Source organism: Rosa chinensis, chromosome 7, assembly GCF_002994745.2.
Source record: "Rosa chinensis cultivar Old Blush chromosome 7, RchiOBHm-V2, whole genome shotgun sequence".
Taxonomy (NCBI): domain Eukaryota; kingdom Viridiplantae; phylum Streptophyta; class Magnoliopsida; order Rosales; family Rosaceae; genus Rosa; species Rosa chinensis.
Window position 1 is genome coordinate 33,385,992 of NC_037094.1, and position 19,124 is coordinate 33,405,115.

A 19,124-nucleotide genomic window follows, 5' to 3' on the forward strand; every position below is an offset into this window, starting at 1 on the left:
GGTTCTCTCATTATCTCTCACTTTATCTTTCATACCTTTATCTTTTAATTAGGTATAGGTTTTTATGTATATATTTGTACATTTTGATTAGATTGGTAATATATTCTATGTTTATTTTTCATACTTCGTACGTCTAGGTAGGTCACATCTCTACTATACAACTTTAAATACGTACCTATTATATAGATACAATTGAAGTAATAACGTTTGAATTTTTGTTCTAAAGTTTTTCATCCTCTAATGTAGGTATATAAGTATTCAATATGTATATGTTAGGTATATTGATTTAATAGGAATGCATTTAATCTTATATGTCTGAAAATTATTCATTGATGAATTCTAGATTTTGGAATTTGAATTTGAAATTTAAAATTGAGCTAAAATTGTGATTTAATTATTGAATTTGGAATTATTTACCTTATTTGCTTCTAAGGGTAAAATAAACTATTAAAAAAAGCAAATGGACCACAATTAATAAGAAAAGATGCGCGGACTACATCCAACTTTTATATAACAAAAAAGACTTGGATCAAAAAACCTAAGAGTTAATTTGATTTAAGTACAAAACTCACACTTCATATTGGATGTAGTCGGGATGAATTTTTTTATTAATCGCGGTCCTATGACTCACCTGCCACGTTGGATTTGTTTCCTTTTCTATCTTGCTTATTCAATGCCTAAATTTTTCATTCCTAACATACCCCTTATTTAATATATTCTACACAATAAACAGTAAAAATCAATTAATCCTAAATTTGCAATCTTGTTAATGTAAGATTAGCAAATTTAATGTGTTGACTTTAATTAACATTATTAGATCCTTGAATGAATTCAAAAGAGAAATCTTTATATATTAAGACATTATTTTTCCTTGCTATTGCCTATTACATATTGTCTCATTCTCCTTCTTCTTCTTCTTCTTTTCTACCGAATCATCTCTTTTTTCCTCTCCTTCTTCCGTGCATTTCTTCTTTCTAACACATATTTCTAATTTTTTTGTTTATTTCTTTTTCTCTCATATCTATATTTTTTTGTGTGGTTTCTCCCTTCTTAATTCGTTTTGAGGTCTTACTAACATGATTTCTTCAATTCGCAGCTACCTTTATTTCACATTTGGTAATAAGTTTGGTAAGAAGTTTTTGCTTACATTTGATATAGAATCGATTATGGTGTAATAGGTAACATTTGCCATAGAATTTGATCATACATTTTTATTTCACATTTACATGCCTTATTTATAGGTAAGATTTCACAAGTTTAAAAAATTTCCAAGTTTCTCTATATCTCTATATCTAAGGTTCTCTCATTATCTCTCACTTTATCTTTCATACCTTTATCTTTTAATTAGGTATAGGTTTTTATGTACATATTTGTACCTTTTGATTAGATTGGTAATATATTTTAGGGTTAAAGTCTATTTAGTCCCTGAAGTATGGCTTCGTCCTCGTTTCAGTCCCTGCCTCTCTGATTTAATCTGAAAAGTCCCTGAACTCACAATTTTCAGTCCAACCGGTCCATCTCCATTTCCTCCGGTTGCTCGATGATGTGTCAATTATTGGTTTGCCAGCTCAGCGCCACGTAAGACACTGATTTTGTAAAGTGACGAGAATGCCCCTCATTCAGTTTCTTCCAAAATTTCCTCTCTCTTCTTTCTTATCTTCTTTCTCCCTCTATCCAGGTCTTCGATACAAGGAGAGGGGTGATGGTATGGCGGTGGTTTGATTGGTGCTAGTCGGTGGGTACGCCGACGAGTATGATGGTGACAGTGGTGAGCCGTGACAATTGTTGAAGTTTGTCGACCATAGAGAGAGAATCTGAGATTCAGTTTCTCTCTCATCCATCCCTCTTGTAAACAAACCCAGAATCACAAAGAGTCCAGAGACCAAGATGTGTGATGATGATGATGATTACTCGGAGAAGAGAGGATGGGAGGATGGGATCGATGAAGGAGGTAGAGGTCGTGGGTGCCTAGAGAAAATTTTTGGGTGTTCACCGCGACTGCACGTGGGCTACTTTTGGGCATCGCCGGACGACAGAGAAGCTGCTGGTGGATCGTCGGAGGCCGCTGAGCACGATAGTGGTGCAGGTGAGGCACATATAGTAAGATTGATTTCCAGGTTCTGTGTCACATTGCCAGGCACCAGGCCTTGACGGCGCGGTGGGAGTGCCCGGACTGCTCCTTAATCTCTGATGATGCTACGGCGACATTCAAGCTTGCTTCTTCTTCTTTTGCTGTCTTGATCATTCTTTGTTCTGCAGCAATAATAGTGAAGAAATGGTTCCTATTTTTGTTGAAAAAGCCCAAGTTCTTGATCAAGGTTATGCAAGAATTGAGGGATTTTGATTCAAGAAATTGGTTTTTTGTTGCAAAAGGTGAAGTATTTTCTTGTGGCTTTTGTTGTTTATATCAGAAAAAAGCTTCAGATTTGACATATTCAATATGGCACTTTGAACGATCTGGGTCTTCGTCTTTCTTCCTTTCTGTTTGATTTTTGAACGATCTGGGTATTCAACATGGCACAAATCACTGCTGCTCTTATTTGATTGAGTCTCCTATTTGATTTCATCTTCTTGTTCCGATTGTTCAATTTTTTCACAGCGTTTTACTCCATTTGTTTCATAAACACTCAAATTTGTTTCTGCTTTGTTCTTTTGAAATTTGATTTGGATCCATCTTTGGCGTAAAATCGTTGTTCTAACCATCAACCCCAAATCACCATATCCGAACAAGACCTTAGGTTTTGGGGCTAATCTGAGGATGTTTTTGGATGGTGAGCTTGGTAGTGGTGGTGAAGAGCTCGGTGGTGGTGGTGGAAAACTCGGTGGTGGTGGATTTTGGGTGTAAAGAGAATGAAGGAAGAACAGGGGCATTCTCGTCACTTTACAAAATCAGTGTCTTACGTGGCGCTGAGCTGGCAAACCAATAACTGACACGTCATCGAGCAACCAGAGGAAATGGAGGAGATGGACCGGTTGGACTGAAAATTGTGAGTTCAGGGACTTTTGAGATTAAATCAGAAAGGCAGGGACTGAAATGAGGACGAAGCCATACTTCAAGGACTAAATAGACTTTAACCCTATATTTTATGTTTAATTTTTCTGCTTCTTATGTGTAGGTCAAATCTCTACTATACAACTTTAAATACATACCTATTATATAGACACAATTAAAGTAATAATGTTTGAATTTTTGTTCTAAAGTTTTTCATCCTATAATGTAGGTATATAAGTATTCGATACCTATATCTTAGGTGTATTGATTTCATAGGAATGCATTTAATCTTAGTCTGAAAATTATTCATTGATGAATTCTAGATTTTGGAATTTGAATTTGAAATTTAAAATTGAGCTAAAATTGTGATTTAATTAGTGAATTTGGAATTATTTACTTTATTTGGTTCTAAGGGTAAAATAGACTATTAAAAAAAGTAAATGGACCGCAATTAACAAGAAAAGATGCGCGGACTATATCCAACTTTTATATAACAAAAAGGACTTGGATCAAAAAACTTAATTTGATTTAAGTCCAAAACTCACACCCCATATTGGAATATTGGATGTAGTCTGGATGAATTTTTTTATTAATCGCAATCCTATGACTTACCTGCCATGTTGGATTTGTTTCATTTTCTATCTTGCTGTTTCAACGCCCAAATTTTTCATTCCTAACATACACTTATTTAATATATTCTACACAATAAACAGTAAAAATCAATTAATCCTAAATTATTGCAATCTTGTTAATGTAAGATTAGCAAATTTAATATGTTGACTTTAATTAACATTATCAGATCCTTGATTGAATTCAAAAGAGAAATCTTTATATATTAAGACATTATTTTTCCTTGCTATTGTCTATTGCATATTGTCTCATTCTCCTTCTTCTTCTTCTTCTTCTACTTCTTCTTCTTCTTCTATTACATATTGTCTATTACATAAGTATTCGATACCTATATCTTAGGTATATATTGATTTCATAGAAATGCATTTAATCTTATATGTCTGAAAATTATTATTGATGAATTCTAGATTTTGGAATTTGAATTTGAAATTTAAAATTGAGCTAAAATTGTGATTTAATTAGTGAATTTTGAATTATTTACCTTATGTGGTTCTGTGGGTAAAATAGACTATTAAAAAAAGTAAATGGACCGCAATTAACAAGAAAAGATGCACTGACTACATCCAACTTTTATATAACAAAAAGGACTTGGATCGAAAAACCTCAATAATCCTCTAAATTAATCAAATAGATTTTGTGTATAATAATGGGATTTACGAGGAGATTTTGCCCATAATCAATCAGAGTAATTATTCTGTGGTTGCCGAGTACCTTGTGGCACTAGCATGTGGTGGTCTCAACTAATAAGATAACTCAAATGTGATGGGGACCATGCAGAGAGGGTTAAAAAAGAAAAAGAAAATTAATTTAAGAGATCAATTAAAAATCATTACGAGTAACGTGGGCCAATAATATCACCCTGACCACCACGTGTACTATCATCCGGAACCATGTTATAATTTCCCAATCAAGATATCTTTTTTGTCTTTCTTTCCTTGCTAATATTGGTCTGAAGCTGTCATATGAGCATCCACAGCAATTACTCCCAGTCAAAACACCACAGACTCCATTCTTTACGCCTTTCCTTCGACCTTTTTGGTACTTTCCTCAACAAAAACATTCAATTTGAGGTGTGAGTTTTGGACGTACTTAAATCAAATTAACTCTAGAATATATTACCAATCTAATCAAAAGGTACAAATATGTACTTAAAAATCTATACCTAATTAAAAGATAAAGGTATGAAAGATAAAGTGAGAGATAATGAGAGAACCTTAGATATAGAGATATAGAGAAACTTGGAAATTTCTTAAACTTGTGAAATCTTACCTATAAATAAGGTATGTAAATGTGAAATAAAAATGTCTGATCAAATTCTATGGCAAATGTTACATATTACACCATAATCGATTCATATCAAACGTAAGCAAAAACTTTTTACCAAACTTATAATAAAGGTAGCTGTGAATTGAAAAAATCATGTTAGTAAGACCTAAAAACGAATTAAGAAGGGAGAGACCACACAAAAAATACATATATGAGAGAAAAAGAAATAAACAAAAAAATCATAAGTATGTATTAGAAAGAAGAAATGCACGGAAGAAGGAGAGGAAAAAAGAGATGATTCTATAGAAAAGAAGAAGAAGAAGAAGAAGAAGGAGAATGAGACAATATGTAATAGGCAATAGCAAGAAAAAATAATGTCTTAATATATAAAGATTTCTCTTTTGAATTTAATCAAGGATCTAATAATGTTAATTAAAGTCAACATATTAAATTTGCTAATCTTACATTAACAAGATTGCAATAATTTAGGATTAATTGATTTTTACTGTTTATTATGTAGAATATATTAAATAAGGGTATGTTAGGAATGAAAATTTAGGCGTTGAATCAACAAGATAGAAAATGAAACAAATCCAACGTGGCAGGTGAGTTATAGGACCGCGATTAAGAAAAAAATTTATTTGAACTATATCTAATATGAAGTGTGAGTTTTGTACTTAAATCAAATTAACTCTAATGTGGAAGCTTGACCAAGGTACGGTTATTTCCGTGGTTGAAGAGATGACGTGGTTGGATGATATCGTTTTGAAGTTCTTCTGTTTCTGTGTTTTAGCTGAAGCTTATGAAAGTTGAGGCTAATGGGCGGTAGCTATACCTTTATAATATTAAACTTATGAACCACAGAGGCACAGATTACTTGCAAGTATTTTGGGCTTTTAGCCCTCCGTACGTAACAAAAAAAAAAAAAAAAAAAAATCAATCCTCTTAGTTAATCAAACAGATTTTGTGTATAATAATGAGATTTATGAGGAGATTTTGCCTGTAATCGATCAGAGCATTAGTCGCGGAGTATCACATGGCACTGGTATGTGGTGGTCTCAACCAATAATATTACTCGAATGTGATGAGGACCATGCAGAGGGAGTTAAAAAAGAAAAAAAATAATAATTTAAGAGACCAATTAAAAATCACTACGAGTCACGAGGGCCAATAATATCACCATAACCACTACGAAATCCCAATCAAAATATTTTTTTTCTTTTTTCTTTCCTCTCTAATATTGGTCTGAAGCTGTCATATGAGTCATATCTTACAAAGCCCACAACAATTACTCCCGGTCAAAACACCACAGACTCCATTCTTTACGCTTTTCCTTCGACCTTTTTGGTACTTTCCTCAACAAAAACATTCCCTCCCATCCCACATTACTTGCATTCTACATTTCTCTCGCTCTTTAGATAAATAGAGACCCAATTCAGACGCATAGAAAATGGGTTTCTAAGTAAGGTGAAGCAAAAGCGAGAATGGAGGGGCAGAGAAGAGTGTTGGCAATGAAAATGGAGAAGCTGAAGACTCAGAACCCAGATGGGTTTTGCAGGAAGGTCATGACGGACGACCAAGTCGAGCAACTCCGGAAACAGATCGCCGTCTACGCCGTCATCTGTGAGCAGCTTGTTGATATGCACAAGGCCTTCACTGCCCAACAGGATCTTTCTGGTTCTTCTCTTACTCAAACTTTCAACAACTATACCTTTGATTAAGTCAACTACGTTTCTGGGTTTTGCAGTTTATGCCTAGTGTTATTGTAGACAGGGTTTTATGGGTTTAGTGGAAGTGCACAATGGGGACCTTTTATTTTGGTTTTCATTGGGTTTATGGTTTGCTATGTTGTTTAGCTTTCTGGGAATTGTGTGAAGCATGCAAAGATTATATCGACTTTCATGTTAAATAAGCAATTGTTAAGGTTGGCTTTGGCTCTGCTCTGTTCTATCGTAAACCAAATGTCGTTTTTTTTGTCCTAGAGAGAAGAGAAGATGTCCATTTTGAATCTAGAGTCATGAGTCATGTACTCATGTGGTAAGGGTGGAAATCAATGTATTTGTATTGTGATTTCTGGACTTTGCTGGTTTTGGTTTCACTTGCACTTTCTGTTCTTTGCTGTTAATTTCCTGCATTCTCTTTTTCTTGTTTCTCCGCTCTTTCTTCCCATTCCTTAAGTACTATTGTAGGCCGAAGCGTTTCTGGCATTGGGACCATGTTTCTTCTGAGCCATCCTTTTATTTATTTTACATTTACATTTCGTGAAGTTAAGTTCTAATGAAGGTTGTTTGATTCACTTTGTTTGGACTACTGAGTTTGGTGGCTCTTTAGGTTGTGATATGCTTTAATTTCATTTCATAATTTGTGCATATCTGTGAAGGGTTTTGTCAAATATATTGTCATATTCATCAGTCTTTCTGGTCCAGGAATGAAGATGGGAAGTGTGTATGGCGATTTGATGGCATCTGGTGGCAGCAAGGTAACTGCAAGGCAGCGGTGGACGCCAACAAGTTTGCAACTTGAAATCCTTGAGCGTATCTATGATGAAGCCAATGGAACTCCAGGAAAGCACAGGGTCAAAGAGATTACCATAGAACTCTCACAACATGGCCAAGTTACCGAAACTAATGTTTACAATTGGTTCCAGAACAGAAGAGCTCGTTCAAAGAGAAAGCAATCGGTGCCAGCACGGAACATTACAGAATCAGATCTAGAGCCCGAAGTTATTTCTCCCAAGGATAAGAAGACAAAACCGGAAGACATGTACTTTCAAAGTCCTGATTCAGGTATTGAAAATTTCTTTACTTAGATGCGCAGACATATAGAAAATAATCCACGTTCCCTTCACATTGTAGTATAAGATTCCAGCAGTTTGAGTCTTGAAAGTGTCATCATTACTCTACATCTACTGCTTGTTTTTTGTTTTTTTCATTTTAATTGTTGTTTGCAATGTGTTGCAAGCGATATTGACCGTTGAATTTGTTTGGTGTGAATATGAAATAGATGCATGTCTGCATCAATACAGTTGGATGCAAACTCACATATTGTTCTTATATTCCAAATGGTTTTCTTTGCAGGATATGAGAATCTCAAATGGTAATGTGGAATTTTGACCAAGGTACAGTTATTTCCGTGGTTGAAGAGTTGACGTGGTTGGATGATATCGTTTTGAAGTTCTTCTGTTTCTGTGTTTTAGCTGAAGCTTATGAAAGTTGAGGCTAATGGGCAGTAGCTATATTAGAGCAGACTTTTATAATATTAAACTTATGAACCACAGATTACTTGCAAACATTACGTTTATACAAATAAGAATATAAGTTCCATTCTTTGGTAATATTCATTAGCTCTTAGGTGGCAGATAGATTTAAATTTATGGTTGGTGTAATGTATTATCCTTATAATTTGGTTCTGGTGAACTGGGTTTCTCAAAATCATTGATATTATTTCAGATAGTGCAGCAAAATAAGTTAATTTTTAGTATACATTTTGCATAATGTATGTTAATGGGGTGTGGACAAGCTATAATATTGTGATGCAGGACTTCAAATTTATGTTAAAGTAGAATGAATTCAAACATCAAATAATAAATAAACACTTGGCCAACTGCAAATGACTTGTAGACCACTATTTTTCCACTTCTGAAACATGGGGATTAACAAAACTGCCATGGTCATTCAAGCAAAACATTTAAACTTTTATAGAAGTAAGATGTTAAAAGCCGGATGAACTATAGAAGTACAGAGTATGCATTTGGTTACTAAAGTAATTTACCAATTATTACTCTGTAATTATGCTTTGATTAAAGGGAGATTAGGAGTAGATTATGCAATTATGACTCAATAACGTGTCTATAAGGGGATGAGACATTGATTATGTAATGATGAGTTAATTGGCCTTTGATTATGTAATCAGGAGTCGATTAAGTGACTAGGCATACATTAGGAAAAACATTTGTAATCCTTGATTTTTCAATGCATTATGGTATTGGATATCCTTCCTAGTTTAGCCTTATACAGTTGTACTAGTATCTAAACTAGTATCATTTTGATAGGAGGAATAAATTTCTACCATACTTTACAAGGATCACATTTTTGAGGAGTTTTATTATGCATCCATGATCAACCGTTCAATGTTTCCCCAAGAGCTTGAGCCTCATGTAGAGTCTCCAAAGATCCTTGAAAATGAGGTGGGTGAACAGCTGATGGCCCCGCAAAAGATTGCCACGGTGAAGATGGAAATGGTAGCTGATGATGATGAGAAGATGAGAATGTACGAGAGAGCACGAATGGCTGTTGAGGCTTGTGACAGGGAACTTCTGGAAAAGACCAGGAAATATGAAGAACTAATGCTGGAGAAGCACAAAAAGAAGATGCAAGTCCAACAGCTGGAGAAGATTGTGAGGCTTAAACTTGCAGAGGCTGATATGTTCCAACTCAAGGTCAATGAGGCAAAACAAGAGGTGCTGAGGCTCCAGAAGATTGCTCTTGTGTCGGAAGAAGAATATGCTAACAGCCACCTGAAACAACAATTGAGGGAAGCCGCGGCAGAGAAGCAGTATCTAATTGAGAAGATTAAACTCGAAGAACATTCACAGGCATCCAACAACTGTGGTGGTGGTGGTGGTCCTGCTCAGACATTGATTCATTCGAAAATGGATGATCTGCTTTACAGTGACACTCCTAAGACGGAGTTTAATTGGTAATGCTTTCTAGTATGTTCTGCAGTTGTTTGTCTTGATTGTTACTTGCTTTGATGATCTAGTATGAATGTGGTGACTCTTGTTTAATGACTTGGTAGGAATATTTATGGTTTCTAAAAAGAACATCGATCAACTATTCAAATAATGAAGGTGATGAAAATGCCAAATGAGTTCAGGAATCTTGTTTGAAATATTACACCTCAAGTTTAAAAGCCTATAGAAGACAGAAATCATAGCAGAGGGTAAACCAGTTGATGCCTCCTTAGTAATGACTCCTCATAATCGCAGTGTAAATAGTTTAAAACAGCACATGATCATCTGCATCTATGTAGAAATGTAGAATAGAATCAGATGTGGAGTCAACTCTCTGCTTTAGATATAAGCCTCTTCCGTTATTATGCATTATGCAGCATTATAGAGACTTTAACTTCAACAGCATTTCATCTTTGACGTCTCCCCAAGCTGATATGTGTGCTACACGATCATATGTCCACATTCTTGTCACTAATCCTCAGATTTAGAAAGCAGCCACACTTCGATCAGCAGTCAGTCATCATCATAACAAATATGAACAGGCAGATATGTGCAACTAAGTTATGCACACAAGTCCAGTCATTAACCCTCTGCTTAAGGAAGTAAGCCCAAGAACAAAGCACTAGAATCAGACTTCAACTTGAGTTGGAAATCCACAATCAAAATTTACAAAACATTGATCAGGGAATCAATATTACCTCGACTTTTTCTGTAGATTGCATTTCAGATCAATAACTTTCTTGCAATTGTCTGCATTTTCCACTCATGCCAATTCACCACCAGCAAAATCATCCTGACATTTTACTTGCGCATCATGCTAAAATTCACAATTGTCACAACAATCAACATTCTTCACCGTAATCACATTCTTGCCTAAGCATCTTAATACAATCACCAAAAGCATTTCAATACCGTGCTACCATTGTATTTGAATTGCACTCTTCAACTAAAAGGAAATATTTACAAGATTGAATTTCATCAAGGAATCAAGGCATCTACAGAACGAAAAGAATTCCAGTAATGCTACAGAACTTGGGGAACACAAAGGCATATTGACAGTAAAAAGCTTAATTAGAAATTGAACATGTCAATCCTGAACACTAAAGAAGCTTTGATATTACTTGGAGATGTCCAGAAGGCTTTTCTGGTAGCCCTAACATGATTACAGGGTTCTGATATATCCTGTCAAGATCGAAACTAAGATGGTCAAAGTACAGTAAAAATCTATACAGGGAAACTCAGCAAATAGCATAATTAGGCTATGCCAGTGATCCAAGACACAGCATTGTGATTGTGACTTGTGAGAGATACATTTCATCAAATTTGAAATACTAGAGTTTTGTTTCAAAGAAAAAAAAAAAAAAGTGTAGACTCAAGTCTACCCAGTGACAGATCCCGATTCTCCCCATGAACATTATAAATAACTTTGCTTCCATCCCATGTCTTCGATTGTTCCTTCATTTTAATTGAGAATGTTGTGCTAAGGGCGAAATATACAAGAACTTTGGAAATGTACTTCACTCCCAACATGTGGAAATATACCTAGCAACATTACTTCAATTTATGATTCTGAGGAAGTCATATATAATTTTAAACACAATATTTTTTCAACTTCCAGAGGTAACAAACGATGCTAAAATACATATTCAGTAAAACCTGTTATCTAAAGGTCTGTCATGGTCAATAACTGATACAGAAATCAAATACTTACCTAGTTCAAAAGAATAACAAATAAACCAAAGAGTAAAGTTAAGATAAGCATAGGAGTGGATAGAACGGTCGAATTAGAAATCTAGTATCGGTGTATTAGAGTGGCACTAATTAATAACAAGATACATGAAATTAGGCTAATGTATAAGGAACACATCCAGGTAACAGAGAAACGAATGTTAAGATTCTAAGTACTATAGAAACATTGGGGCATCCATTTATTACAGATACAAGAAACTATGCTTTAGTATGGAACAATGTCTAGCACAAAATGCAGCCATATTAAAAGCAAGACTCGTTGAAATGAAACGTAAAAGATCAAGAGCCCAACCGACGTAAGTTACATTAACTAATTTGAAGACATGAAAAAACTTAATGCCCTTATATTGGCAATTCAGCCATGCAGGTTAATGCAGAAAACGCATACTATAATGACAGTAGCATCAATAAGGTCACCATACTTTCCCATTTAGATGACATGCTGAAGAAAAGCCAAGGTGCATTCAGTCAATTGGGATGCTGTTTGTAGACCTAAGGGCTTAGGGTGTAGAAGACTAGAAACACAGCTGCTGGAGAATGTTATAAAAGGAGAAAGAGTTATGGCATGAAATTCTTTCTCCAAATATTTGAAGGACAAGAGCCTGTTGCAGGTGAATATTCCAACTCTTCTTGTTCCTCAAAGTATAGAGGTGTCCATGGGGTCTGTATTTTATCAAATGTATGAAATTTGAAGTACACAGCATAGGTGAAGGGAAGTCTGCGCTTTTTTTTTTGGCATGACACTTGGGCTGCCTGTGCACTTTAACAGTTGACTATCAACTATTAACTATCCGCGAGTGACACTATGCTACCTGTTCAGCATTACGATACTTCTTCTGGCTGCAATCTTAGTAATTTGATTCAGTTCCATCCACAAGAAATCATCTACAAAATTGCTTATGCTCATGCAGGATTCCGTGGTAGCGGTTCTATTGATCCATATGGAACTTGAATGCCTATGGTAAATTTTCTGTGAAAAATGCTTACCTCTCTTTGTTCCAAGGTTCTGAAAAATGGAAATGGATCCGGTGACGTTTATCCAGTGATCCTAGTTCTCCAAGATGCAAGCTGCACATTGAGTCTTTTGATCATTTATTTCGAGGATGCAAGATTTTTCTACAAATCTGGATCAGGCTTGGTTATAATGTTTCTTTCTCTACTTTATCTTCAGATTTTGAGGCCTCGCTGGCTAGCTGCTTGTCTGAAAGCTAAAGCTCACAACTCTAAATCTACTCCTTGGTTTCTTACTTTCTGCATCAGCTTGTGGTATATTTGGAAGTGGAGATGTAAACTTATGTTTGGTGCTGCTTTTTCACCTGCCCAATTGGCTGCAATGCAATACGATGGAAATTCCTCCCAGGCAAAATTGGAAATGACCACTGTTTTGCATTGGTGCCCTCCTACTATTTATACTTTCAAGCTCAATACTGATGAAAGTAAAAGTTCAGGGGATGAATCTCTTAGTGCTGGGGGTGTTATTAGGGATCCAAATGGTATTTGGAATCTACGCTTTTCTGCTAATTTTGGGACTGGTTCTGTGCTTGTAGTGGGGGTCGTTTCAAGGATTAAACTTAGCCTGGAAAACTGGTGTTCATGCTGCTAAGGTTAAATGTGATTCTGTTTGCTTTGCAGCTGCAAAGATGATGCCTTTGGGTTTTTGAGAAATCATTATTGTAGCTAAGTCGTAGACTCGTAGCTCTGCTCTTTTTGGCCTTTGGCCATCTTATGTACCAAAATGGCAAAAAGTAAGAGGCAACCTGAACCAAAACTAGAACCGTCTCTACTTCACATGTAAATATGTACCATTCATTGATGACCAAAGAATCAAACAGGTTCAGACCAAAAAATAAAATAAAATCAAACAGATGGTTGCTCAAAACAATTGCGAGTGCAATACATGGGACAAAACCTGTATTATTTGATTCATTTCATATATAGGTTGGTTGGTAAACCAAAACCGAATTGGAGAATAGGAAGCATTGAACTCACATTGTTGATCTGGATAACCGAGATTTGAAGTAAGAAAAAGAGATGGAATGAAACAACATACATTAGATCCTAGAGAAGGAAAATTGCAATACACGATTCAAAGAAACAGTATACTGAATAGATAGACACCTCAGGCAGATAAACAAAGAGAGACAAAGTTTCATCTTATTCCAGTATCCTCAACAACGAAGAAATCACCATGTATCTCTTGCAATCATTGTTGTATTCGTAATTCCTCCTCAACAGTACGTTTAATGTTCTAACATGACCCTTCAACGGATTAGAAGCTGTAATCACATCAGCCCTCATCTCAAAAACCTTCTCTGTCTGGGACCATGCACTCTTCAACTAGAATGAAATATTGACAAGATTTACTTTCATCAAGGAATCAAGGAATCTGCAGCACAAAAAGAATGCCATTAATGTTACAGAAGTTGGGGAATGTTTGGATTGGTGCTGGGGTGGTATTATGGATTCAAATGGCATTTGGATTCTAGGCTTTTCTGCTAACGTTTGGATTGGTTCTGTGGTTGAAGTGGGGTTACTTCCCTGGACAACTGGTGATCATGCTCCTGAGGTTAAATGTGGTTCTGAGTATCTAAATTCCTCTTTATGAGGATCAACTTTAATTACCACAGTTATGGGCAGCTGCAAAGATGATGATTGTCTCTATATGATGCTTCTGGGTTTTCGAGGATTCATAGTGTTGTAGCCAAGTTGTAGTTTTATTGTTTTTGGACTTTGGCCATCTTATTTACCAAAAATTAAGAGGAAACATGAGAACAGAACTACAACCATGTCTCTACTTCACATGAAAATGTGTACCATTCTTTGACGACCAAAGAACCAGACAGACAGTTAATCATAACAATTGTGAGTGCAAAATATGAAACAAAACCCGTATCATTTCATATAAAGGTTGGTAAACCAAAACATTCTCAGGATACACAACTCGCTGAGCACATTTCAAGGGCAAAACTGCATTGGAGAATAGGAAGTATTGAGCTCACAATTTCTTTATCTGGATAACCCAGATTCAAACTAAGAAAGAAGATAAACGTGCATTAGATTTTAAAGAAACAAAATTGCAATACACTAGATTCTAGAGAAACAGAATAGATAAAGACACCTGAAGCAGGTAAACACAGAGCAGCCGCCTCATAAATGGTTCTTGAGAAGAGAGTTTCATCTTCTTCCAGTTATCCTCAACAAAGGAGAAATAACACCCTGTATCTCTTGCAAAGATTGTTGTATTCGTATTTCCTCCTCGACAGCACGTTTAATGTTTCTAATAAGACCCTTCAACTCAGTAGAAGCTCTAATGTCGTCAGCCCTCATCTCAATAACCTTCTCTGTCAACCCCATCAACAACCTCGAGTACCTTGGCATGGTCGAGTACCTCTGCAAAAACATCAGCAACATTCCGAGCTCCTCCAAATCCAAATTCGAAACACATTTCAGCAACTTCTTTCTCGACACCAATTCTTCCATCACAGCCACAGCATTCTCCGGATTCTTAGTCCTCCCCAATACAGACACCAGAGCTTCCTTATGCCTAAACTTCTTCAACAGCTTATCATGCTCCCCCAACTTCACTTTCTTCCGCCTCATCACCAGATAATCTCTCTCAGACGGCTTCTCTGACTGCCCTCTCCGAAAATACCGAAAACTAGTAGGCTTCAAGACCCTAATCCGTGGCTCCTCCGCCACAGGCCCCAAACCCAAAGCATTCCCGGAACCCAACTTCTTCAACCTCCTTTCATACTTGGTAAGCTCCTCATCAGAACCACTCTCCACATCTTCCTTGTTTTTCCTCCTCCCAGCATATATTATCCCATTCGAAGTTCCAATAACCCTAGTCATACAATCCGGCGAAAACCCCACTGACATGAGCGGCGCAGGGAACCTCATTGAATGAGTAACCTTCATTTTCGCGTAATCGAAAACCTTCATGTAACCATCCAATGCCACACTCAAAATCCTGTACTGCTGAGCCTCTTCCCCACTGAGCTTCCCAACTTTCCCAACACAAATCGAAGTCACCGTCTTGTTATGGCTCTCCATTGAATACACCAACTTCCCTCCTCCAATCAAATCCCAAATCTTCACCGAATCTCCTCCGGCCGTCGCAATTAACCCGCCGGAAGGCAAGAACATCACGTCCTCCACCGGCTTACCGTGATTCACTTCCGTCACGGAGCTCGAATCCTTATCCCTCACATCCCAGAGCTTCACTGTGTGATCATACGACCCAGTGATGAACATGTTGGAATCATTTGGGGACCAATCGCCGCAGCGCACGTAGTCCTTGTGCCCTAGAAAGTCGCAAATCGTGGTCTCGCCGGCGACGTCCCAGTACTTGACGACCGCGTCGTCGCCGCCGGAGACCAAGTGGAGCTTATCGGCGACGGGGAACTTGACAAAGCGGACGGGGCGGGTGTGGGACCGGAGCCTCCGGAGGGGGGTTCGGGTTTTGACATCGAAGACTTGGACGAGGCCGGAGAGGTCGGCGGCGGCGATGAGGAGGCCGTCGGAGCGGAAGGAGGCGGAGGAGACGACGTCGTTTAGGGAGATGTTGGAGGAGCGGGAGAATTGGCTTTGGGGGTTGTAGAGGGTGAGGGAGGTGGAGTGGGCGGCGGCGAAGGAGTGAGGGGCGGTGGGGGAGAAGGTGAGGGAGTTTATGGAGGCGATGAGATTAGGGATTTGCTTGGTTTTGAAGGAGGACCAGTACTTGGATTCTGGGGTTTGTTTTGGGGTGCGAGGCTTGGGTTTTTGCTTCGGTTTCACCGGGAAGGTCTTGGAGATTTGGGGTTCCGCCATTGAACAAGCTTCTCTAGGCTTTTCAGCGTTGAAGGGTTTAAGCAATTTTCTTTGTTAGGGTTTTGGAGTTTAGATGGGAGATACACCAAACGGCGCCGTAACATGTCCTATATACCCTTGCTACACCAAAATAAATAATTATAAATACACATCCTTTTTTTCTTAATACACACCCGTCATCTCATTTTTTGCTCCGAACCCTTCCCTTTGCAATTAATAACAACCTATTCTCTTCCTCTCCTTTTTTCTCTTGCATCCCAGCCTATTTTCTATTTTTCTTTGATTAATGATTGATTATTGAATTTCTTCCAATTCAATACTATTATTTTGGTCCTGTGATCTGAAGTTCTTCCAATGCTCAAGTTCCTAGTGCATGACTTTTGTTTTTTTGCCACTATTCCAAATGAAATTATGACCGAACATTATATGTTCTTGTATGTACTGTAATATAAAGAGTTTTGAAGGTTTGAGCTTGATCAATAAGACAACAACATTTACAACTCTTCAAGATGGATACTGCTGCGTAGAGGAAACTAAAAACCGTTTGGGTTTCTATTAGATGCTAATAGTTTGGTTTTTAAATCTCTTCTTTGACAATGAATTTTGGCATGATTGCTTGTTGGTGGACTCGCTGTGTTCTTCTCGTGAACCTAGATAATTTTTTATTTTTTGTATTAGTTGAGAAAAGGGTAAATTTGAGATTTAAAATTGTTCAAAAAACTGGGGTGTGTATTAAACAAATTGGGATGTGTATATAAAAATTTCATAAACAAAAAAGAGAAAATGAGAGGAAAAATATACAAAAATATAGAGGTGATACAGTCTTTGCATATCTTACATTCAATTTTCTCAGCAAACAGCTTGGCATAGTGTGTTGCTAAACACAAGATTCTTATTAGTAAGGGAATGCTCGTGGGATGAATTTAGGATATATGGCGCATCATACTTTAACTTGGGTGTCTGAAAAGGTCATGTCATAGCATAGCAAGTAGTTGCTCGAATTAGATAGCTTCTGGCTAACTATGTCATTTGCCTCAATCGGTCTAATTGAGGTTATGTGAAAACCTCTCAAGAGGCATCTTAGTTTCTCTAATGTATGCTTCTGGCCATACAAGTTGGAGTTTATCCAAAGATATTCCACTTTTTTTTTTCCTATGGTTTCAACATGATAACCATTGACTCGAATATCCTTAAAATTAATAACATTTGTCTGGAAAGTGGAGGGTACAAGGTCTCGTTAATGGTAAATTCAGTAGCATTGGACACCATAAAGTGGGCTTGCCATGACCCTCTATTAGGTTAGATTGGCCTGATATTGTTGTCACAGAAGTATGAGTAGGCAATAAATTTGGAAAATATTTTCAGTCTCGGAGTGCGGTGTGCGTAGTAGCATTATCATCAAACAAGCTTCCCCACAAGACATGCCTAATCATAAAATTAATTTAATGGATCACATGTATGAAATAAATAACTTTGTTGATAACTCACCAAAGATAATCCAACAAATTAAAAGCATTATTCATAACAATAAAATAGATATGGCACAAGTGCCGAAAATGTATGTCCATATATTCGAGTTTTGAATCCTCGATTGCTGCTTGGAAATTAGTGATATCCATAGAGAGAACACATCTATTTGCCAAACTTAAATCCAATGATGTAAACTTAGAAGAGTGGGATCAATTCATGCGGGAACACATGTCAAATAAGTGATTATATGCAATTTGCTTGATTGATAGTTTTTAAGCTTAAATTTCATATGAACTTTACATGATATACATATTAATATAGGAAAAAAAAAGAGAAAATGAGAACAATAAGGTCAAAGCAGACTCTAACCCACACAATGAGTCGAAAATGGTATGCACGGTTGGAAGATGAATATGTAAGTCAGGCTTAGACTCATTTAGCAAATAATATGTCTGAAATTAACAATCCTTATAGAGTTCATTCTTACTTTTTGGAATATGTTGCTATTTGTTTCTTGTTCAAAACAAGCAAAATCCTAATAAGCCTTTGACGAGGCCAGAACTATGGATTAAGGGACATGAGCAGAAGAAAAGCAAAAATGATACTGTTGCTGCTAAAATTGTATGTAATATAATAATATTCATCGTCCTAAATTTTACTTGCATACTTCTGAATAGTAATACATGATTCATGTCTTGATGCTTGTGTGTAGGCTGAGATACAAGCTAAGATTGATGAGAATCTACCTAGTGATGAACCAGTTCCTGTAAAAGAGGATATATTGACTTAAGTGCTTGGTAAGGAGCGCCCTAGTCATGTTAGGGGTTTTGGAGCAGGGGTTACACCTTCAAAGGTAGATGCTTAACCACAAAGTGTTGCAAAATATCAAAAACTAGAGGCTACACGTACTAAAGGCTATGAATGAGCGTACAAAAATGTTGGAGAGTATAATAACTTCCAAGTTGGGGATAAACTTGGTAAGTCTTTAGGTAGAAAATTTGCTAAAAAAGTTACTCAAAATAATGTTACATTTTTTTAATAATCAAATGGCTAATCAACAAATGACTACTATTTATGTAGAACTCAAATGACCATGTTGATGTAAGTGTGGACAATGTAGCTGAAATTTCCAAGGTATATATTCATGTATATGTTTCTTTTCAATTCTTATGTTTTAGGGGCATTATTAGAATGCTTATGTAGATTCCATTGATTACATAGAATAAAGTAAATGGTAATACAAGTGCAAATCGAGAGATTGACCGAGAGCCTGCTGGAACTCGAAAGGTATTATGAGTAATTGTGTTTGCTATCAAAGGTATTTACGGCGTCTGGGGATAGAGTTTAAAAACGCCATTAAAAATAGATTTAATGACGTTTTTCAAACGCCATTAATGTATTTTTGTGTAGTAGTGTATATCACTTGCTTTACTTGTTTGAAGATGAATTACTGAAATAACTCGTCCAGTCATCTCA

The 19,124-nt window shown here is 36.6% G+C and overlaps 3 protein-coding genes across 4 annotated transcripts; 2 read left to right on the forward strand and 1 right to left on the reverse strand.

Moving 5' to 3' along the window:
- The first annotated feature begins 6,214 nt into the window (after positions 1 to 6,214).
- LOC112179183 (WUSCHEL-related homeobox 8) lies at positions 6,215 to 9,065 on the forward strand. Of its 2 annotated transcripts, XM_040510148.1 has the most exons (4): positions 6,215 to 6,565; positions 7,315 to 7,674; positions 7,966 to 8,006; positions 8,940 to 9,065. In XM_040510148.1, exons 1-3 carry the CDS (start codon positions 6,373 to 6,375, stop codon positions 7,986 to 7,988), a joined length of 576 nt encoding a protein of 191 aa, XP_040366082.1. In that variant the 5' UTR covers positions 6,215 to 6,372; the 3' UTR covers positions 7,989 to 8,006; positions 8,940 to 9,065. The 2 variants fall into 2 exon arrangements, with proteins under 2 accessions (XP_040366082.1, XP_024173293.1); XM_024317525.2 differs by lacking the exon at positions 8,940 to 9,065 and having other exon boundaries at positions 6,217 to 6,565; positions 7,966 to 8,297.
- On the forward strand, positions 8,980 to 12,944 carry LOC112178601 (protein OBERON 2). The gene is made up of 2 exons (XM_024316760.2): positions 8,980 to 9,586; positions 12,281 to 12,944. The coding sequence occupies exons 1-2, from the start codon at positions 9,003 to 9,005 to the stop codon at positions 12,291 to 12,293; spliced, it is 597 nt and encodes a 198-aa protein (XP_024172528.1). The 5' UTR covers positions 8,980 to 9,002; the 3' UTR covers positions 12,294 to 12,944.
- A 387-nt stretch (positions 12,945 to 13,331) lies between these two features.
- Positions 13,332 to 16,251, reverse strand: LOC112178600 (protein SLOW WALKER 1). Its single transcript, XM_024316759.2, has 2 exons — positions 14,488 to 16,251; positions 13,332 to 13,755 (listed from the first exon to the last, which is right to left on the reverse strand). Exon 1 carries the CDS (start codon positions 16,176 to 16,178, stop codon positions 14,544 to 14,546), a length of 1,635 nt encoding a protein of 544 aa, XP_024172527.1. The 5' UTR covers positions 16,179 to 16,251; the 3' UTR covers positions 13,332 to 13,755; positions 14,488 to 14,543.
- Positions 16,252 to 19,124: the final 2,873 nt, after the last annotated feature.